We start from the raw sequence: 23,845 nt of genomic DNA on the forward strand, positions 1-23,845 counted from the left end.
GTTCGGCTGAACCAGTGTACCATTCTGGTGGATGATTCTACTTGAGAGAACATGACAGATGGTTGTGGAGTTTAAATGTTCTTCATCACAGATCTCATTAAAGATCGGAATGCCAAGACCTCCCATACGAGCTGGAAGCGAAACCAATTGTCGCTCATAGATGGACAAGATATACGGTTATCGAGGAGCGCAGGAATATACTTATCTTTTCCGTCATCCGATCCAAGATATCCTTCAAGGTACTTATGCTCTTCACTTGATATTCGTACATTAGTTCCAGCGAAGATCTCAATGGCAGTCTGCTCCAGGTGTGGCTTCACAATCAACCAGGATTTATCAGCTCGCGGGTAGTGACCAAGACTCGGACCGTGCACGGCAATCTTCTCCCACGAGGCACGCAGTTGCATTAGCTTACCTGCACCACTAAGGTCATCCGCGTATGCAACATGCCTTACATCACTAGCTTCATCAGATTTAATCATGAGCAGGAGTGGAGTAATGGAAACGGCGTATAACGGCATGGCTAACGGATCACCTTGCGTGGTACCTTCCGCTGATGCAATTTTTTTACCATCTTGCACGAACAATCTTGAAGCGCCATTATGCTTGCTTGTGCTCGCGTGTTTGGCTTGCGTTATGTGGCGTCACCACTGTCACACTCTCAAAAAATTTCGGACGCGAAATGCAAAGAATGAGGCTTCTGGTAATTGTTTCTTGTTTCTTGTTTCTGGTATGTCTATTCTGTGCTAAACAGTGGTGCTAAAAGATACACTAGTCTCCAGTCTCTTCATTGTACCCAACAATTTTTAAAAATTATAAATATCAACATGGCAGCAATGGCAGCAAAAAGCGATTTTGAATTTTGTAATGTTTGCCGTCGAAATCACGGTCTAGGAAGACGGCACATTTATAGCAAAAAGCATTGTGCAATAACAAAACAGATCTTAATTAAGTATGGTAAAAAGGTAGGCAGAAACAAAATTATGAAACTGTTGAGCGACGTTTTACTGACTTTGACACCTAAGTGGCAGTATGTCAGACTGTCAGTCACTGTCTGTATCTCAGTTTGAAAAATCTCAGCATATCCTATGGCCTATTCATATTACACAATTAAAAAGTGCGTTATCTAACTCTAACTCCTGCAAAATATCACCCTACCCCTGGAAACTACAATAAAAAATCCTACTCACGTTTAATACCTTCCAAGGGGACCACAAATTGATGCCCCTGCAAAAATTGATGATAGCTACCTAAAGCTCCATACAGATGAGCATGTTTCCTTCGACATACCACCCTGTATGGTACAGATAAGAAAATTTATTTGACAAATTTCTTGATGAGTTCATTTGCTGCTTCTAAGTAAATTTGAGTCATAAAATCTGCAAAAATAACCAAAAAGCAGCTGATCTCTCGTTGCAGCAAACTGGAAAACATTTATAAATAATGAAAGAGCTTAGAGGGTGCAACATTACATCTATAGAATTATTTGTTTTAGATAAATGAAACAAGAAAAGTAATAAGTGCCCCTTCTGTTGTCAATGGTGAGCTAGAACCTGGATCAAAGTTTTGGTGTCATTTTTGTGCCATTGAAGTAGCAAAACATATAACTGATGGTGATGTGTCTGTCCAATTCGGTGGTGTTTTTGAGCATTTGGCAAGGTAATTTGATGCTTAAGTTAAGTCATCAGAATCAAATCAATCCTAGGCTTATAAATATATCAGAGGGACAGGTTCGATTCCTGCCCGAAAACCGAAGTTGCATTTTCTCAAACCCAGTTAAGATCTTTAAAATCTTGTGATGCTAATCATGACCTGTGCTGCTGAATCTTCTTGACAAACCTGAATTTACACCACAAGCGACATTCTCCTTAGCTTATTGCTTAGAGTGCTGTGCGGGAATCTCAGAGGCTCAAATCCTGCATTTTTCGCAACATTTTCAGTTAGGTATTTAAAATTGTATGTTTCTGCTTGCACTTTTATAATCTGTACCCTCATTTCCTTGCTTCGACTACAGAAAAGAAGTCCATCATGCATTCTAAGCGAGTACATGGACAAGATTCATCAGACTGAATAGTGTTAATTGTACAATACATCTTTTAGCGTTGAACATCTGAGGCACACAAACAAATGGTGGGCTGTTAATGGTGCAGATAAAAATGAAAAAAACAAATTTTTGCTTACTCAACAGGAGCTTCAGAGGTATTATGACAAATTTTGTAAATAATAAGTGTTCTCTTACCTTTTCATTTTACTTTTGTTTGTATTATTTATATGTGTTTTTTATACATGCATGAACTCCATTTTATAATTTTTATTCCTTTAGATTTAAGGAAAGGGTTAAAGATAAATTGGAAGATCTTGCAACAGAAGTTGGAAAGGTCTTTGACAAAGTAATTATATACTGTTTATGTATCTTTGAAATCTTGTGAATTGAGAGCATTATTGCAAAATATTTGCTGAAAAATGAGGGAATTTCTTAGTATTCTCACAACTAACCACCTAATACAGACAAATAAGATGATGAATGACTCAACTTGAAATGATTTGTATAATTTCCATGCTAAGTGGTATCAAATGAAGTTTCAAGTATATATAGCTTTCGTTGTTTAACTACTTCCTTATCCTATATGAACTCTTTAATTAAAAAATATAACTCTTCCTTATGAACTTTTTAATTTGTACTACATACAAAGCTATTTGACTTCATATGAATCTACTTTAATAGTTTGTACGTATATACCTCTAATATTTATATATCTTACGTAATCTTCCGTTATTTTCATAGTCTGTGGTAATTATTCAAGAGAAGGAAAAACGTCAGAAAATTGTCGCTGCACAGGTCGGTAGTCGCCAGATTAATGGTCATGTGTGCTGCTGGTTAAAGTATCCACAAATTTGTTTATATTATTTATGCTCTGCTTTACTAGTTTTTATGTTACATATTATATTATCAATATTGTCTAATGGTAATGTAAGATCATGAGACATCCTGGTTAATTAAGTCATGCAGTAGCCCTTGCAAAGGTTATACTCAATTTCATGTGCAAGGATGTGCAAGCACTCTCTATATTTAATTGTAATATAATGTGCATGTGTACATAAAGAAAAGTGTCTGTAACAATGTTGTAAGGTAACCACTGCATGGACCTCTATTTTGTGGTTGTGGTTGTGGTTGCAGTGAGATACAAAGGTAGGAGCTTCGTGTATTTGCTCTGAGGGAACGTCCGCTTTCAACAAGGAAGTTGGAAGCAGAAGTGAAGAACATTGATTGACTCAGGATTACCTCAAGTCAGTTTACATGTTGCCTAAATAGGTTTTTAACACATCGGAATCACCAATTCAATAAAAATTATAGAATTGCACACCTAAGTTATAAAAATTTTAAAAAATAATTCATACTTTGCCCTCAGATTCGCTTCTGAAGCTATTTTACCCATAGAAAAAATAATACGCCCCATACACCCCAGCACTATATGAACCAAGTAGTAGAAATTATAATTATATAACGTTAGTTCAATGTATCCACAATTCGACCTGATGTTATCACAGCCGGTGTTACAGAGGATAGTGTCCCCCCGCGGATAGTGTCCCCCCGGACACTATCCGCTAGCGGATAGTGTCCCCTTTAATTACTTTACCGCGGATAGTGTCCCCCACGTGAAGGTCCAAAACAAAAGTTAATATTTGCTAGAAAATATATTTCATATAAAAAATTTGCTTAGTAATACATTTTCTCTCAAGCTGCGTTTCTGGGGTTTCGTAAACTCATCCGGATATTTCTCATTTCGTAGATAATCGTATATTCGCTGATACAATGTTGACTCGTTCTCCATACTAAACTCCAGCAGATCACTTTTGAAAATAAGTGGACAACTGTTTGGCAACTGGCAACTCTTTATACAGTTGTTTTGCGGCTTTTCTTTGTGAGTCATACAGCCATTGTGCCTGGGCATTCGTGAAATGCTTTTGTGTAATATTGATTAATCCTGCCATTGTGCAGCTAATGAGCGCTTTTGTTTTTGAGGAATGCCTTGCAAGTCATTAGTCATGTTTATGTCGTATATTAAAGTTATGATATTGTGTAATAACATGTTTAAATTCGAAACACTAATAACACTAAAATTCGAAATACAAATTTAGAACTTTTTCAATCACGTAATCGTGATCGACCAAAGAACTAAATCTTCTTTAGTTGTTTTTATCGGGGGGACACTATTCGCGAAGGGGGGCATTATCCGCGTCGCGGATAGTGTCCAGGGGGACATAATCCGCTAGCGGATAGTGTCCGGAGGGACATAATCCGCTAGCGGATAGTGTCCGGGGGGACACTTTCTGCGGGGGACACTATCCGCTAGGACACCGGTTCACGCTTTCAGGATCCCTGCTGTCCAAAATGGAGAGGAAACTCGAGTAATTTAATAAAGGCGAAAAAAAAGTAGATCGAATAGATTTCAAACATTTTCATATGTTACTTTTTCCTGAATGCTACATGTAGCCACCTGAACCTTGTGTTCCACCAGCAATAGTCTATCGTACAGTCAGGAACCGCCATGGTGTCATGCAGAATCCAACAGGATTGTATGTATTCAGTATACAAGTGTATATTTATATATATTATATATATCGGTCAACTTATTTTGAAATATTATAGTACACGATAAGACTGGCATTCATTGTTGTGTCAACTTTTAGAAATAAAAATTGTTTCGTAAAGTGTTTAGGAAGAAATCCAGTGGCTTTTCAGAGTTGTGGAGACATGCTTTCTGTGAATTGCAAATAATGCCGTTTTCTGTTTTAGTCACGACGGGCAGAGAGTTTGGGGTGGAGGTGTTGTAAAACACAAGTATGGATTTAATTATTTTTTGCCTGTGGGCTATATTACGATCAATACCGTCTGAGAAACAAACTAGAATAGGACTTGTGAATGTAGTATATAATAAACTGTCTGTCCTGATGTCATACTACTAGAAATGCACGACCTGATCAGTGGTACCCATGGGAGTTTGATTTTGAGGATGGGGGAAAGACATCCGGTGAGTAACAGTGAAATCTACAATCAATATTTCTATATAATTGTCACGTTTATTAAGGTAATATGGTTTGTTTGTATGCCCGGCGAGGCGTTGTTTGCTGTACATTCATATGAAGTATACCACATTTACCAACTCCAGGCAAAGGTTGACAAATCCCTGAAATTACTGTATCGTTAAATTCATTATCATCCCCAGAGCAACGCAGCGATGCCCTAGGCCTAGGGACGAGAATGCGTTAAATTTAGATATATTCGCTGATCTAAAACACTAAGTATGATTTAACGTTAAATAGGTGGTTATCAGCTTTTTTCAAAATTTCCTGGCGAGACCAATGATTTAGGTGAAAGCGAGGTGGGTGTGTTCGGTAAAGTAAAAAGTTCGATTCTGCTGTACTGAAAAATCTTAGCTTCTTGTCCATTTTCTTTTTGTCCAGGACATGAAAAGTGGCAACATTCATACTGGTATGTCTTGAATTGTTGACGTTGATATTTTTATTTACACACAGTGTCTAAACAGGAACCCTTACTACACGGTTGTTGAACCTGCTGCTGAGCAAAATGCCTCGCCGAATAGTCTTTTCTTATTTTTGTTATATGACTTGTTATGCCATATACGCCATATACGTTTTTTAAAACTTCTTTAAAAAGATCATGGAGCAATTTTCGAATCAGGCGAGGGAAAAGGAAAGGATCGAGGGGACTGAAGGAAAGGCTTCTTTGGGAAGGGGCTTTAACCATACTTTGGTCACTACAAAAACATGACATGCATATGCGTGTCATTGTGGACAGTTACAGTGATCTACTTCGAGAAGGGTTTAGACTAACTAGGAAATATACTCATATCTAGTATAAATTATACTAAATAATGTATAATACCATTTTACTTCCTTCACACATTGTTTGTTTTGAATATTTTTAGGAGCTACACCGCCATGGCTTCTTGCTGTAAGTACCTACATAGTAAAATACAAAATTTAAATAATCCTGTTAGTTGCATCCATAAACAAGTATGGATGTGCGTGGATTTGTTTACTCAATAATTGCTATGATTGGCGTTTGCGCTTGAAAACGCTTACAATTTAGAAACATCCGTTCGAAGTCATTGTGACATATTATATACCACTACATTTTATTTTAATCCGTGCGGAGATTGATTCCAAACGACAAAAGTCACTCGCTTTCCGTTTTCTGAAGTCGGAAGTCTGAAGTCTCCTGTAATCACGCGCAGTCTCAATTTCCCCTATTATCACGCGCGTTCCAAATTTCCCTGTAACACACGCATCCATTGCCCCCTGTTATCATACACGGACAGGACTCGATGTCCCCCGTTATCACATGCGATCTCTTTGTTCACTGTCGTCACACAGTCTTTTTTTGCTTGAGAGTCACAGGTCACCAGCACAGTTACGTTTAATAAAGTTGCACGTTCCGACGGTTCCGTATAAGCAAGAATGTCTTTTAATGTCAATAAAGACTTGATTCTTAACATATATTAGCCAGACTTTCCCTGATTGCTCCTCCCTATAATAAAACGGTTCATCGTCGCCGACATTCCTGTTGAGCACTTTGCTACCTTTTTGTTTTGAAACACTCCCCTTGGTCGGGATTTTGAGAGGCTTTTTAAAAGCTGTAATCCTAAATGTCGAGTGCTCTTTTAAATGTCGCGTCTATAATCAAACTACTTACTGCAGTATTGTACCGGAAACGATTATTTTCTCAGCGGAGGTCGAAATATTAGCTTTGCATATATCGTTCTAAGAACCTTTATCTTCGACTGACTCTTTCGAATTTAGTCTACTTTTCACATCGGATATCTATGTATAAAATTATGATCAGTTTCCAAGGTGAACTTTATATCCTTGGTCACGGAACCGCTGGAAAACTGCGCCTGCTGTACCTTTATGGAATCATGTACAGCATTTATCGTTTATGGCATACATGGTGGAATTTGGCATTATAATCATCATTTTTTTATTCTCTGGCTCCGTTCAAAAAAGAGCTTGTAAACTGAGAGCGTTTAGCGTTTTTTAGGATGACGAACACGACACCAACTCAGTTATGATTGGTCCATCGTTGGAGGAATTTCAAAAACATGGCAAGTGAAAAAGTGCATTAATATCTTAATAAAAGATATTATTTTGATTTTATTAAGTTTGGTTATATCAGTATCATTCCGAGCCCTGTTACTCCCTTCTGGAAAATAAGGGGTTAGAGGAGAAGGGCGAGAAACGAAGCTGTGTGAAGAGGGAATGTTCGTTGTTTCCCCGCCGAATTTAGTCTTTAAACTGAACAGACAAACCTTTACGGAGAGGAAACAAGCTTGGATGATAAGTCTGTTGAAATTCTGAGTTTTTCCGTATTTTATGGATAACCGCTTAAAAGAGGAAATGAGATGAAAATGGAAGGAAACCGAAGCTTCACGCATCAATTAGCAGTTCTCCGTGAAATACGGAAAATCACGGAATTCACAGAAACCCCTGCGGTCGAGACACGTATGCGTCTAAAATTCTATGGAAGCACGGAAATGTTTTGATTGAAAATTTTCAAAACACTGAAATAATATTGTTTTTACACTTACACCCGTTCAAATATTAATTATAGTTCGTTTAAAACCCCACGCGATCTACACAGTAATTGGTCTGTTTCTATTAAGTTATGGAAACATTTTTTTTCGTAACTTTCACACCAATCAGCGCCCGTGTTTTTAAAAGGACGAATATGAGTATAAATTGTGCTTTTGTTCAAGCCTTTTTGAAGTCTAATTATATAATATTTGGATAATCTGTTTATTCGCTCGTTTCTTAGTGAAGCAGATGGGGATGTCTTTATTGTTTTAATGTTTGAATATCAATGTTTTCTAAATAGTTGAGAGGTCGAAAAAATCTGGTAGGAATCCCAACCGTGTTGGCGCAAACTTTGATCGCAAAACTGAGGTTAACAGTGATTGGTAAGTTTCCATATATACGGTGCAAATGATATTCAGTCACAGTATGCAGGCGGGCTAGCTATAAAAAAGCTATAGAATAAGATAGAAGAATATTGATTTTGTCACACTGTTAGTATTTCTTTGATATTTTTTTAGCATAAGACGATAAGTGAAATTGACAATGTATAAAAACCACAATGCTTGCACATAATCTTGAACATAATCTTGATTACTATCATTCCAATGAGGTTACATTAATAGATTGGTTATAGTTTGTTTTCATAGGCTTCGTTTTCTATTCATTTCTTTACAAATAAGAATCAATTGTGGGGGCTCAACATGTGAAGTATTTTCATTCATGATCACAACAGGTTCACATTAAATACTGAATGATTAATCACCGTGTCAATACCAACACGGTATTCAAATTTAGAAGCCATTTCATTTGAAGCTAATATATAACTATATACATCTTACCTAGATCTTAGTATAAAATATACAATTTGATGTCGTGTTTATATAAATAATGTAAGATTAGTGTATCTGTAGAGTTTTCCATGCATGCAGGCATGAAGAAGATTTATCACAAGTCCGGGTGCTCCGGCAACCACCCCATATTGGTGTTTGTATAACGCTAGAAATTCATGTTTATACTTTTAAGGATATGAATAAATATTATTAGTGTTGTTTGCATGCCGTATTTGCATGCTGAAGAGACCGCTATAGTTATAGAAATTAGCGCTGTTAAGAGACGGCTCGTTAAATCCGGATTTAGTCAATTAAATTGCAGTGAGTCTGCATGTGGTCATGAAAAAGAATAAGGCGGAAATTTGACTATGTAAGGAATAATGTAATAGTTTGTTTTCAATTAGACAACATTATCAACTATCATTAATTGATAAAACTAATGAACAAAGTGCCAAGGGCATTTAATATCTTCACTTCGCGGATATCTAAACCTTGTCAAACTATGGAAGTCGTATATATATTTAGCACGGTATAAAAATTAAATAAGTGAAAATTAAAATTTTATATAAATATATACATTTTTCAGTAACTATCAACATGCAGAAATGATATACCTGATTAATGTTAAGAACTGTTCGAGGGGGAAGGATCTTAATAGCTATAGTAAATGCACTCACGAAACAGCATTTTAAAAATCATTTAGGACTTGACAGTTAACATGCCACCTACAGTGTACAGTTCTGGATTATACCCAAATCTTAATACCACAGCAATATCGGCTGAATTATGGGATCTGTATACACTTCCTGGTACTCTTTTAGAAAATCTGTTTCGAGAGGATAATATATGTTGTAAACTGACAATCGCCCTGAAACTATCATCAGATTAGCTTCTTTGATTAAAAAGTTCTAAGGCAATAACCCAAATATATATGGGTATAAACAACAAAGATGGGTCAGCATATTATAGACTACCAGTCAGAAGCAAAACTAAATAACTTGATTATCTGCAATTATTTTAGCTTCTTTCATCTTTACTGCTTCTTTTTTGACAAAAACATTTTGTGCAATTTGAGCCTTCAGCTGCTTGGTTGACGTCTTTGGGGGATAAAACGAATTCACGATGGGATACCAATAGAATAGTGTACTTCGAAACAGTGCTGTTCTTCATGTATATTTGACTGAAATATGTATTTGCCGTTTGGCATGCAACTGTACTGAGAAACAGGACATGTTTACCATTTCATGTATGAATAAATAATAGAAAACATGTGATATGGAACCAGATATGGGAACCATATTGTTATCGTCTTCTATATATAGACGATGCATCCTTTATTGTTTCTATATTTAGGCTGCCGTCCTTTGGCGGTGTTTGGAATGCTGGTCCAAGATGGCAGACAAGGTTTGTCAGTAATAACCACTCTCCTCCTCAGGGGCTAATTAAACTATATTGAAAGCAACCATTACAGAAAAAAAGTCCTATTTAAATAACGTTTGTTCTCATCCCTATATCTTAAAAACATGATGCCCTGTGAAGGAGAACTGTTGCAAAGCTTAGAAAGCGTTAATTTGCTTTAATGCAGAAGTTTCTCTATCTTTACGAAAACTTTTATTATTATGATAAACTTCTGTTGTTTTTCAAAATGCAAACTTTCCTCCGAAAGATATATAACGTTCTCATATGTGATGTATTCAATACGATAAATACGATTTAATATACGATTAACGTACAAATCTAAGTGAAAAGCCTTACGACTATAAACATTTCCGTTCCTCATTTCCAGGCGGAATTTCAACCCACGACATGAAGACAAGAAGTGACGCGCATTTGTAATAATAATAAAGTTCATTATACTATGCGTATTCAATGAACATTTCTCCAGATAAAATAGACTAATTATAATATAGCAAACATATGCGGTCATATAAATCGTTTTGTTACGTCATGAAGCAGTATATATCTTTTTCGAAAACGTTACCTTGTGCCCGCAGTGGTTAAAGAACCTTCTCTAAACCGACCTATATTATAAGACCGGTTTTAATTTGAATGAAAAGTGAGAGCTATCGATGAGACGACATCCAGGGCAGGCAGACAGACAGTTCTGGAAAATAACCCGTGTAGCTGAAGTGCATACATGCCTGCACTCATATATATAGTTTTTATTTCATAATTCGTCATTTCGCGAATTTTTTTGGGCAAAAAATAATACCAGAAACTGATTTCTCTACCAAAGGATGGCGGTGATTAGCTTGAAAGATTTTGATAACATTGGGAAGAATGCTGCAGAAAGCAAAACTCGCCTGAATATTGCATAAAGAAATTGCTATGAAATAACCATCTCGACCGTGAATGTGGAAATAATTCTCGCCAGCAGAAAGAAATCTAGACGTGCTTTGAGAAAGGCTTGTTGTTTTTTTAGGAAATGACTTGACACTCCATAGTACCTACTCATGATAATGATAATGATAATGATAATGATAATGATAATGATATTTGCAATGATAATGAAGGTGTCATTTTCATGTATGCAGATGACACTACCCTGTATGTAATTGGGCCAACCCATGATCAAGTTTGTTCAGCACTAAATAAAGTTTTATCTGCGATGCAAAACTGGTGTAATAGTAACCTATTAACACCACATCCAGGAAAAACAGAATGCATGATATTAAGTCGAAGCAACTTTATAGGACCACTACAAGCGATTAAACTGGGAAACCACTGTATTAAACTGGTTGAGAAATCAAGATGTCTGGGTATTGAAATTGACAATAAACTAACGTGGAAAGCCCATGTTCAAAAACTAATAAAGTCTTTTGTACAGAAACTTAACCTTTTAAAATCTTTATACTTTCTCCCTATCCAAGCCAAAGGGGATTTTTACCATAAAGTATTACTGCCCTCAGTTACTTATGGTTTGATCATTTGGGGATCATGTGGAACGGTGCTCTTTGACGAATTGGAAAGAATACACGTACGAGCTGCTAGAATCATCTATGGGATGGACTGGCAAACACCGACAGCAGACGTTTACAGGAAAGTAAAATGGAAATCACTAAAAGAAATCTATTCTGAAAAGTTACTGACTTTAGCACATAAGTGCTATTATGGTCATTTGCCTGAACTACTTTTGCCGTATTTAGTTAAATACAAAAGTAACTATAACTTAAGACGGAAACAAACAGTTTTACTACCTAAGCCAAAATCTGAATATCTGAAAAAATCAATTTTTTATCAAGCTGCCGTTTTATGGAACTCCTTGGAAAATAACCAAAGAGCTATAGTTAATTTAGGTCATTTTAAACATGAAATACAGAACAATTAATTATGTATATAGTTAGGTTAATTAGTATACTTGTGTACTATATTTTAATTATTAGGATACACGACCACATCAGCTATGCTGTAATTTTATCGTGTGAAAATAAATGCTTTGTATTGTATTGTATTGTACTCCTTGTTATAATGTCCGGCTCATTTTTTCTTTACAGCCATATATGCGATACAACGACAATTTTTTGGTTTATACCTACATTCTTGTGCATGAAGACTGAACGTCATCGCTTAAAAAACTATAATCTGCGTATTATTCACAAACTAGCCATTCAATGAGATATAATGGTCATTCATTTGAATATGATTCACCTGCATGGTTCCTCGTGTTCCATTCATATGATCAGTATAGTCCTATTAGTTTCACGGTTGCAGGTATTTTAAGCTGTCAACAGCTTGTTATAAAACTCTCTATACCGACTGAAGTGCTTTGATACACGTTTGGATCTCCACTTCAAGGATTATATATCCACATCATTTGATACTATACAGTTTTTTCGGATAATTCCATGTTTATATCCCGTACAGGTTGCTTCTTCGTGGATTAACTGATATTTTATGCTGATATAACTTGACTTACATGACATCTGATTGAAACTTGAAGTTGAATAGGGTTTAGAGTCCAGTCGACGTTGTTGAGCAACTTGAGTTTATGCTATTGACTTGTTCACCTCGCCGCGTTCAAACGATACAAGAATTGCGTGGAATTCACCAAATAATAGCGTCACGAAAACGTTTTTGTCTGTTGTCGAGCTCTCAATAGTAAGACGCAAGGCTTCATGAGAGCGAGGCTTCCAAGTCTAACATAATTATCGGAATAGATGTAGCCATTTCGTTAGCAGTCAAAATGTCAAATAAACTTAGTAAAGAGATGTCTATTATGAACCAGACCATTTTTTAATATCGCAAATTCGGAATTGATCAATATGAATTCCTGGTCAAACGCTAGCCTGTACAGGCTGACACCATCGTGGTTTCGATCCATCTTTAATTTAACTGCAACACAATATATACCCATATATATATAACCATAGTGACAAAATATATGCCATTAACAAATTTTTAAATCCCTTTGTATTGAGCGTCTGGATACATCTCTGCATGCCGGTGTTTAGATTCTCACATAACGCATAAAAGAATTGCAGTATACTGCACAAGCCATCAGAGTTCCTACACCATGGCCAAAATGAAAAAATTGAAATCAAATAAAAAATGGGTTTTCAAATAAAGGATCTTCGCTTTCCAGCGAGGCAAAATTACCAAAGCAAACTAACCTATAGGGATAGAGATTTAACCCTGCCTATGAACAACCGGCCCCACGCTCCTCGGAGCTATCTAAATATTCAGGTATCACACAACCCACTTTCTGACAATGGATGCTTTCCAAGTGTGCGTTTTTGATACGCATGGAAAGCAGCGTTAACTTCTTTTAAACGTATCGATATGATGATACTTTGTCTTTGACGTTGGCTGTGAGGAACAGATGGGAGGAATTAAAAGGTAAACGTTACACATGGAAACACGGGACGACGGCAAATACAGGAGGCACGAGGTTAGACACAACTCACTCAACCATAAAATATTTTGAACAGTCGATTATTTGGATTCTTGTATTCTTAAGAACGAAATTGAATATTTTAGCGTTATCTTTTCATACAATTGTTTTAGCGCTCATTAATGAGTTAAGTCTCAAATGGTCCATATCCGCATATAGAACAAACAAACGCCGAGCCCATTTTTTCAAATCTTATTGTTCCCACCCCCACGATGTATTCCGGTTGTGCCATCATTGTGGTAACATGATAGCAGCGGGTTAGTCGCGTCTCAACAACATCACTTATATGAATATCGATTATCGAACTGGCGCTTTTCGCTCGACTTAATACATGAGGCGCTGCTGTATTGGGCATTGCTGAAAAGTCTGATTTCAACAAACTCGGCGTGTTGTCAATGATATCATACAGGGTATACTTGTACTAAAATTGAGACACGCTGCCAAGGCAGTGTAGTATAAATTTATTTTGTAAACTCTGAAATTATATTGTGATCATGAATGGGTTTCTCCTGCTCGTGTTTCTGTTCATTTCACACGCTAGAGTGGACTGTGTGACCAAGAATGGCAAGAAAACATGTTCGCAGCTTACAAGTGCCCGTCAAAACATTCCACAGACTTTAATATTGAAGAATCCGAGCCAAGGTTTGCGAATTACAATGTTTAAACAATGCTCGCCTAACGCTATATAGTGAAGCAATATTAATAATGCGTCGCTGTAAACTTTGTGGATGTAAATGTAAATCTGATTATCATGGTTTTGTTCCATGATTTCGACACTGTTGTCTTATATCTATAGGTCATAATTTGAAAATATGTCGGAGTAATTTGACATGTTGTTCGAAGCAAATGGAGAACGAATTGTACATGAGAAGCAGCGGGGTTCTAGAAGGTGCTATAAATGAAGAAATGAATGCCACACATCACTTTCTAACAGCACAAGCGTCCCTATTTGACGGTAAGTGTGTTTTATTGAATGTGGGTTTTTGTAATAAGGCAAGTCATGATCACAGATAGTCTAGTACTAATGCTTTAAGCTTCATTGTTGTAGTTTATGCATCATAAATACTTTATTATTTATTAGAATTTTAAATCAGTATTTTGTTTGCCGTTTTTTGGGGGTTGAATAAATTCTATTTATCAACACTGAAGAGCCGTTGTTATCGGTTTTTGCAACATTAGTCATTAGTTTTCAGATTGGCTTTTGCGTCACACTTATTTTGAATGGCCGCCTTTTGAAACGTTTCTGTTTTCTTGAACTAATCAAGCGTTCCGAATATGGTTGACATTAGTGCGAAATCGTGCGGCTACAAGCCTACCGTGGTATGATTGTCTTTTTGAAATTTCATTAAACGATAAGTTGTCAGTCACTCATCGAAATATCACCCTTCAATTAACTTTAACGCAAAATGATCCACAGGCATGTACTTCTTATATTGTCAAATGACGCCGCGAAAACCGCAGAAAAACATCAACGAATTTCCTACGCTTAGACATTAAAATTTATCTTTCTACCTGTCTATTTTGACGCCAAATCTGTTCAAATGAAATAGATTCGGCAGAAACATAGCACTGATCCGACACTATTCACCACTAAGATATAAAAGGTAAATGAGTGTCATATGGTGGATTGAAAAGCATATATAGCTCGCATGTACGCAGTTGTGTTGAAAAATAGAGACAGATGCTTGGGGAAAACATGCACTATTGTTTTCTTCATCCGCCTATCTCATGACACATAAATTGAGTATTAGTGTTAGAAATTAATCAAAAAGACATCATACACTTTTTTACATTTGTATATATATTGACAAATGAACAATTTAGTTGTCTGAGACGTAAAATAATGTGTATCCATTACTAACTATAGTCTATTATATGATTTGGATTATATTGTTACGGTCTTACGGACATTGTAAATTCTGTCCTTTGATCTAACCAAAATTTGTAAGGTTTTATATAAGATTGAACAGTGTGTATGAAAAACGCGTTTTGCATATGCCAAGGGTCATGCGTGTTTCTAAAGTTGACATAGTCATAGAACTGGGTCGACCTTATAGAACTGTGAATTATATAGAACTGTGTCGTAACGTGAAAATGATTTGAGAAGAAGAAAATTCCGGTTGTATTATTATCTTATAACCCTCCATACGAACGTAATATAAAATGCAGAGACACAGACATAGTGAAAAACAAAGTGACAAATTTTTTACAGTGAGGACATGCATAGTGGTAAAGACAATAATCAATATTTCGCCGTGTATGCTTGATAATGGTAACACTGCATGCATGATTTTGAAGAAAAATTCTGTCTTTGTAGCCCTATAAGAACTGAAACTAACGGGTAATATTTAGCCGCGTATCCTTCATTGTACTCCGTTTTATATCATTTACACATTTTGACTTTGTGGTTGAATTCGATGGTATAAAAGTAAAACATTAGTCATTACCTAACAGAGTCATTTGGGTGATATTTATAGGAATTTAGATTGCATCTGTTTCCCAATTCAAAACATAAAAAGTGTTATTAGTGAAATATTCTACTCGATTCTTTACGACTAGAAGTTAAATTGTGATATTCTCTTTCAACTCGCAATGTATTTTGTATCGCAAATATTCTACGAGACATGCCACTATATAATATCTGCATGGCTACTGCATGTATAATTATTAACACCAGACCATGTTCGACACAGATGTTTATGATTCGCTTGAGGGAGAAATTCACTTGAGTTCATTTAAAGGGTACACTTCTTATAATGCAAGTCGTCCTGCATTTTTTATATAGGCTATAATGCTGATGCTCATGAGCAGCTTGTATATTGCAAGCAGCGGTTGTAGGCAATATATAGTGAAACTATCGCATGCCTACTGACGATAGCCTGACGCAGTATGAGCATATTGTTTCTAATTTTTGACGAAATATTTGGCTATTCTTCTGAGTGATATATATTTGCTGAATATTAGCTATAGGCTATGTCGACTCAGATACTGCGTGAGGTCGGTGAAGGGTATATACCTATACCGACCTCGTTTTTAATGTGAATGTGACTGACATGTCGCAGCTTATATCTTTCTGAATTTTGTTACTATAAATATAAAGGGGCAATATTTCCCTATCAATCAATATGGCAAAAACGAAAATATTTATATGAAAACTGTGTTGTGCTGTCAACTGCGAACTATAAATAGGAAATATAATTCTCCCAAGCCATTATTAACATACAGTAGTTGTTATTATCTATTGTTGTTGTATATTGTTATTATATTCATAGGAATATCTGATAGTCTGCTCTTAGTGTCAGGTGCATGTTGTTATTCCTTGCGCATTCAACTCAAATGTTTTATAAACACTTTGAACTCGCATTTAGCGACCAGCTAGGAATTGATTGTAGCCGTAGGAAACGTCAACTCAAGTTGTCTGGGGCCGGTTGTATGAAAGCCGGATAGCGCTATCCACCGGATAGTGATTTTTTCAACCGTTCTAAAAATTGTTGAAAAGCAATAGATTTCATATTTGGAACCAACAATTATTAAAGAAGATCTTCGATTTAGGAATGCTAAAATTTAATCAAAGTTATGCCAAAAAACGGGCGATTTTAAAGCGATTGAAAAAAACACTATCCGGTGGATAGCGCTATCCGGCTTTCATACAACCGGCCCCTGAATTTTAATTGTCGTATATTTTTGGTGTGTTGGATTGCTCGTGTGGAAATATAAATTATTCCATTTGAAATAGCTTCACAGCCTTTCAAGAGGAGAACATTTTAGAATATGCTTCATGTAGTGACTTAAAAACTCGACCAGTATAGAAAACGACTGTTTCTGTCACTGATCTCATAATACACTGGATGCAGAGACTATACCTAACCAAAATGAAGCCAAAATTAATAAACATCCGGAACCCAATTGAAAAAAATTAATACATCACGCGAACCCCTAGAAAAGTCTTTCTGAGTGACTGTGTATCTTAATAGTAAAGCTCAAATTGGCATCATGTTCTGAATCAATCTTCAATCGTCGTATTATGATAGCGACGCTCGTATGGTAGTTTTAGGCAGCCGGAGAACGTGAACATCAAAGACGACGCAAAATGGCAAATAAATAATATAGTGATGCGCCTATCTATGCATGGGCATATGGACATGTCACGCTAGTTCGCCATTTTCACGTCGTCCTTGCCGTTCCCGTCCTTAAGTTAATCCTTCTATTTTTCTCGGTTCTTTGTGTTCTCCGGAAGAAAATTAATTCCGAATTCGATTTTCGTAGGTATAGTTGCTATTTGCCATGCCCAGTGTATTCTAGTCAACACTCTAATTGCTACGACAACATCTACCCTGCCCTGCTCTACCGCATGGATAATTTGTAGCACACCCCACAACCTCTTGACTTTTGCCCTCGCTTCTCTTTACGATCTTTCTGTCTTCCTCAGATTTCAGTACTTGAAGATTTTAGCCTAAGTGCATTCCAGAATAATATTTGCGCGCGTAGAAGCGACTCTCTTGATGCGTTGTGTTGTTAAAAAAAGAAGATATTGTTTTTCATCTTACCGATATGAAAAATCTAAATTAACATTTGCGGTAGTATGTTTTGCAGTAAAAAAATTCGCTATTATACTTATTAGCATATACAACCCATTCTGCACTACCGACCAAGATTTCAATATAGGTGGCAGAGAAACAAATACACAAATATATCTTCCATCCTACACTGGATGTTATACATATGGATGTTATATACTGCGAGATAAACTATATCATTAAGTTTATTGAAAAGGTAAAAATTGCGTGACAACGGACAGTCTGATTACTCATGCATAATTTTAAACTATCAGTGAAGAATCTTATGAACAAAAAAATAAAGAATCTTTTTGCCTCCGTGATGTTGTTCTTTGAGGTACAATATCTGCTTGTCTTTAAATACTTCAAAACATAGACGTTGAAGAAACGTCAATATCAGGATATATATTTAAGAAGAAATATTTCATAAGAGCATCAAATACATTTTCATCTGGAGTTGCATTAATCTTCAATATTCCGTGATCTTTTGTGGTTTGTCTTTAACATGAAAGAAGAACAAAACAATCTAAGTTCTTACATAACCTATATATATCTAACAAAAAAGAACTTTGAAATTATAAAATCATCGTCAATTAGCGTGATCGCCGGCCTGCAATTTATAATTTTGCATTTAATTAATACATGGGCATAATATATACATTTATTTTGTCCGTGTGTAGAATAAGAAAAAGGTTTATAATTGATTTATGGTGCTCCATACAGCCTCTACCCGTTGGTATCCTGAAAAATTATAACATTACATCTTGGAGTCTATACATTACATGCGTCATTTCTAGAAACGTTCAATAACAGATTCAATATCTTGTAATGCGTTTTTTCTTGGTATCGTGAAGAATACTTTCCATTGCCAGGCACAGCGTAGGGGCAAGCGGTATATTAACGTCTACTACTATTCTCTGCTATTCTAAGCTGGTTCTCTACGATTCTGAGCCGGGGGAGCGTCAGTGCTGTACATACAATACATTTAAAAGTTGTGAACGGAACATCACAGCCCCTCACCCCCCGAGATTAAAAATCTGCGTGTCGGCGTGATACTCTTTCATAATATTTTTTGTATCTATTAATTAATCAGTAATTAAGGTTAACTGTCAAAGAAATTTAAATCTTTCTATGGAAAAGGAAAAGTAAATACATATTTATTATAATTATTATCTTCCAGGTTACTTCAGGAATTTGCTAAAAACGTCGAAAGTAAAGTGGCACACTATGCTTCTTTTAACCTACAAAGCTATGTACCAACGGAACCGTGATATTTTCGACGACTTTTTCTCCACCTTAGAAGAGTACTATCTGAATGGTGATGTAGATCTTGACAAATCATTCAATTTGTTTTTTCAAAGAATTCAAAGTACGATGTTAAAGCTACTAAAAAGCAATTTGTCCAATAACCCAGGATTCTTATCCTGTACATCAGATCGAATTAAGGAAATTAAACCATTTGGAAACTACCAAATGCAAATTACGAATCAGTTAAAGTCGACACTCGTCTATGCCCGAACATTTGTTGTCGGACTTCAAGCCGGTAGTAATATGACGCAATCTGTCATCAACTACTTGTCACGAGACGAGTGCAGGGAAGTCTTTACTAAGATGCAATACTGCTCGGTGTGTGAAGGAATACCTAATGCTTTAGTGTGCAATGCAACGTGTCATAATCTTCTTCAGTCTTGTTTTGTACTCGACGCACTCCTTGAGTCGCAATGGAATGGTTTTATTCGCGGTGTGTACTTACTAAGCGAAGGTCTCGATGGTCGTTATGACATTGAAGCTGTATTTGGACAGCTTTCCTACGACATTTCAAGTGCCATTATGGAGTTTCAACGTAAATTCTCTACCATTTTTGTGAAGGTTTGTGGCATTGCTTGCTCACATTTCATTTTAACATTTTATTTCTTTCGTTTGCATGCATGCTATTGTTCACGAGAAGCTTGTTATACCACGAGATTAATTAGTGTAATGTATAAACTCTTGAATGAAACTCTTAACTGTTGCCACAGATGTAAGCTAATAACTCTTCCTTCTTGCCTCCCCCCCTCGCTCTATACCTATTTCTGCCCAGTTGCTGCACCTCGCGGGTACGGGTGCTTGAGGTGCGGGTACACCTTAAGATAATGAGACTTGTTTTTATTTAGTTCATGCAAGTGAATCCAAATGAATTTACCTCTGAGTCTACAACAAGTGTATTATTTTCATTTCTTTAGGCGAAAGCCTTGTGTCCCTCAGGGAACAGGAAGAAAAGAGAAATAGACAACAGCGGAGGTGATCTGTACTTAGAGGGAGAACGAGTACGAAGAAGCTCGGATTTAGTTTCACCTTCATCGACATCCGAGCAACTACCGCTGCCTTTGGACACGTAAGACGTCGTGTTTAACTACTCTCTGCATTCACCTGAATGTCAAATAAAATTGTCATTTTCTATTCCACTAAGGTTTACTAGAGATTTTCGAGAAAAGATCGCAGGGATTATAACAAATTCATGGATTCGTCGTATCGAATCCCTACCAGAGAAAATTTGTGGTGGTCAAATTTTGGTCTCTCGCAACCAAAATCAAAGTTGTTGGAATGGAGTAGAGATGGGAAAGTAAGTCGTTTTATTGTTGTTGAATTAACGAAAGACAGCCATTTGACAAAAGAATCTTACAAATTGAAAGGCAATCTCTGCCTCACATACCCCTCGTGGTATTAAAGAGACGGGAGAAACACCTGTCCCCGTAGCTCACCTATTTCCCCCCTCCGCTGTATTGATTCTACATAGCAGAAAATATATCAAAACGTTTACCTTTGTTCACTGTTAATTCAAATAACCTCAGGATTTCAAAAATATTTCAAATCGAAAAAATTTCGACGCATTGACATTGTGAATGATTTTTTCTTCTCAAATCTACTATATTTCACACGTTTTTAGAAATTCAGGAAGAGAACCAAGTATTAATGTAAACATTGGTGGAGGCAATTCACGACGGTTGTTTGTAGAACAAATGCTGAACTTTCGAAGAATTGCAGAAAGTGTTTCGGATCCCGACAAAGACGGCAATGTTGATGAAGATGGAAATGGTGAACCGGATTATAGTGCGAGCGGCAATGGATCTGCGTCAGGAAGTGGATCAGGCTCTGGTTCTGGTGAATTATTTACAACTAGATATCCTTTCCATGCCCTGACCAGACTAACGTACCCCCCTGATCCTTCAGACAGTTCTACTAAGCCACCCCATGTGGTTAATCCTGCTACGGATGGTGGGGATGAAGGCTCTGGTACATCATCATACAACGAGTACACTACAACTCCGATATCAGTAACAGACATAGCCATTACCGACGATGAGGATTTGAATATCCAGTCTGGCTCTGGAGATAATGACACGGATCCCACGAGGGAGCCGAATATCTTGTTCAATCCAACACGCAAAAAAGATGATGAGCCAATAATTCATGTCAAGAACATTATTGGAACTCGGCCTCCGGATAATGGTACTGATGTTAACGTAATGTCACACGTCCTGTTACTATTTCTAATATTCGTAGGCCTAAACAACATTTAGTTCAAACTTAAGATGAGTTTTGAGACAGACAATGATAGTTGTTTACCTGCGTTGAATTGGAAGTATTCAAGTTGTAATTTTAACATGCATGAAATAATCGTAATTCAAGTGTGCATGATATGTTTCTTCTGTGGGCGAAGTCAAATTGCATGAATTGAAAATTGAGTGAAAACTAGAAAATATTTTGTCTCGTGTTAATAAATAGCAATTCAGTAGATATGGTGGTTGAATTTAAAGAGATTAAATTGTAGTGGTTGTCGGTAAATCAATGAATGAAACGTATATATACCCGCATGTACAATTAAAAACACAATCGCTTGAAAATAACGACGTTACTCCGACTCGTTTCACACATCATATACTAATATTGTTGTATATAGTATAGTCTTCTTCTACCTCATTATTTTTTTAAAGCATTATGTTCTGTCACATGACATGTTTTTGCGTCAATTCGAATTTAATGGTCTATATATCATAGAAATAATATTATTAATACTATATATTCATGCAGCTCAATAAAGGTTGTGTTCTGTAAACATAAAAACTCTAAATCTAAACCCGCATAAACCTTAGGGCCAAGCATATCGTTTAGACATAAAAAATGTTATTTCTCCAAATGAAAAAATTTAATACTTTATATATATACCAATATCTGCAACATTGAGCTATAAGATCGAAATCGTTGTACTAAACTTTATATATAGTTGCTGTAATCTATATATATAAATCTCTTTCAACATTTTATTTTCTAATAAAACTGTATGTAAGTATATTTTAGTATATTTGTAACCGTATATATATTATATATATATAGGAGCTGAGTGAAAATTAAATTACACGCGTGTAAGTGTGAATTATTCGGTTTTGTACATTTTGCCGGAATGCATATATATAGATGGAATTGCTTAAAACGTTGGAAATTGCATAAGACATAAGGTTAATTGGTTCTTTTGAAAAAATTCACATTATATAACCGTTTTTCTCAGTTTTTTTCTTCATGTTTTTAAAGAGGTTCAAACCGGCCGGCCGGCCTGCCTAAAGAAGTAGGTCCTAGTGGCGGAGAAAATTGCGTAATGAAATATGCAATGCCGTATGAAATTACCACAAGTAGAGTAAACGCTAGCCGCCTGGCTTTTCAGGGCGTCTGCGCGCAGGCTAAGTAAACGCTAAAATGAAATTAAAAAAAAATGAAAAGAAAATCATTTTGAAATGGGACGAGGCCCATGTCTCCTGAAGGGATGGAATTTAAAAAGTATATTAGCATATTTAGCACCAGCAAGAAAAGTAATCTGTTAATTCGACTATTAATTTTTTCTTATTAAACAATCAATGCTAATTATAATTATAGTATATTCGGTACAGTCATCACAACGTACGGACCCAGCCCCTATTCATTTTCCCCGCCAATTTGAGATAATCTCAATTCGCCATTTCCTCCACCTTTTCCACTGACTGGGTTCAATTAACAATATGCATGCAGATTGACTGTATAAATATACACAGCGTTTTCACTTTTAATTTACAGTGAAAACAGATTATATAGTATATATATAAAACTCAATCATTTCACTTTTGCTATAATACAGCTTGAATTTTAATTTTGGGTTCGGTATAAGCATTTTAATACTGAAGAGATTTGAGTAATGGCCAACTTAAAAGTGTCTTCATGACTATCCGGCTCAGAGTAAATTGCACATTTTTCAACAGAGCACAAATACAACACAAATACAGCGAGGAAGGCCCTGAAGAACTAACTCCTTAAGTGTAGCATGTACAGCTAAAAAGTATGCTTGCTACTGAAGGTCGACACAGACCGGACGCGATGCGGCAACGCGACGCGAATTTTCAGTTTTTAGAAGCATATAAATTAAATTCTATAAGATTTGGGATCTATGCACCCCAGAACAGTCAAAATGTATTATCGTTAGAAGTAATCCGGCTACATATAATATAGTCCTATAACAGAAATAATATCATCGCAGGTAGCGGATTGGTTGGTTATAAGCGGTACTTGTTACAGTGTTCTCCCAATTGGTATAACGAGAATTCAGTAGGAAGCTGCAACGGTTTATTATTCAAAAAATCGAAATTATACTTCGCTTTTCGTTTCTCATTTTGCCTGTTCAATTCTTGTTTGTGTGCAGTATTCTCAGCCTCCTTTTCCTCTAAACTTGGCTCTTTGAATAAACGTCGTATCACGTTATGAGAAGGTTCAACGTCTTCTTTTCTTATTTTCATTCTCCGAGTATCCATTGCGACCATTGATTACGTATTTCAAAGCGTATTTGCCTCAACAAGCAACGTCCTTATTCGTCCAAAACATCTACACTTTGAAGATCGTGTTCAGACTTGACCGCTTTCGAATTTCGTTTTGAAATATGCGAGAGATGCACGTTGACATAATTATGCATG

General features: G+C 36.2%; 2 protein-coding genes across 3 annotated transcripts; both read left to right on the forward strand.

Annotated features, from left to right (window-relative positions):
• The first annotated feature begins 827 nt into the window (after positions 1 to 827).
• On the forward strand, positions 828 to 11,141 carry LOC114525529 (coiled-coil domain-containing protein 84-like). Of its 2 annotated transcripts, XM_028546914.1 has the most exons (16): positions 828 to 965; positions 1,496 to 1,659; positions 1,873 to 1,944; positions 2,101 to 2,199; positions 2,324 to 2,390; positions 2,786 to 2,839; positions 4,496 to 4,578; positions 4,799 to 4,843; positions 4,969 to 5,033; positions 5,326 to 5,384; positions 5,467 to 5,494; positions 5,952 to 5,977; positions 7,064 to 7,127; positions 7,898 to 7,979; positions 9,780 to 9,830; positions 10,213 to 11,141. In XM_028546914.1, the coding sequence occupies exons 1-16, from the start codon at positions 828 to 830 to the stop codon at positions 10,247 to 10,249; spliced, it is 1,134 nt and encodes a 377-aa protein (XP_028402715.1). In that variant the 3' UTR covers positions 10,250 to 11,141. The 2 variants fall into 2 exon arrangements, with proteins under 2 accessions (XP_028402715.1, XP_028402723.1); XM_028546922.1 differs by lacking the exon at positions 1,873 to 1,944 and having other exon boundaries at positions 10,213 to 11,136.
• A 2,393-nt stretch (positions 11,142 to 13,534) lies between these two features.
• Positions 13,535 to 21,566, forward strand: LOC114528157 (glypican-6-like). Its single transcript, XM_028549762.1, has 6 exons — positions 13,535 to 13,959; positions 14,114 to 14,272; positions 19,054 to 19,742; positions 20,096 to 20,247; positions 20,323 to 20,475; positions 20,800 to 21,566. The coding sequence occupies exons 1-6, from the start codon at positions 13,812 to 13,814 to the stop codon at positions 21,431 to 21,433; spliced, it is 1,935 nt and encodes a 644-aa protein (XP_028405563.1). The 5' UTR covers positions 13,535 to 13,811; the 3' UTR covers positions 21,434 to 21,566.
• Positions 21,567 to 23,845: the final 2,279 nt, after the last annotated feature.

This window comes from Dendronephthya gigantea, unplaced genomic scaffold, assembly GCF_004324835.1.
Source record: "Dendronephthya gigantea isolate DGI-Jeju-01 unplaced genomic scaffold, DenGig_1.0 000001F, whole genome shotgun sequence".
In the NCBI taxonomy this organism is placed as follows: Eukaryota; Metazoa; Cnidaria; class Anthozoa; order Malacalcyonacea; family Nephtheidae; genus Dendronephthya; species Dendronephthya gigantea.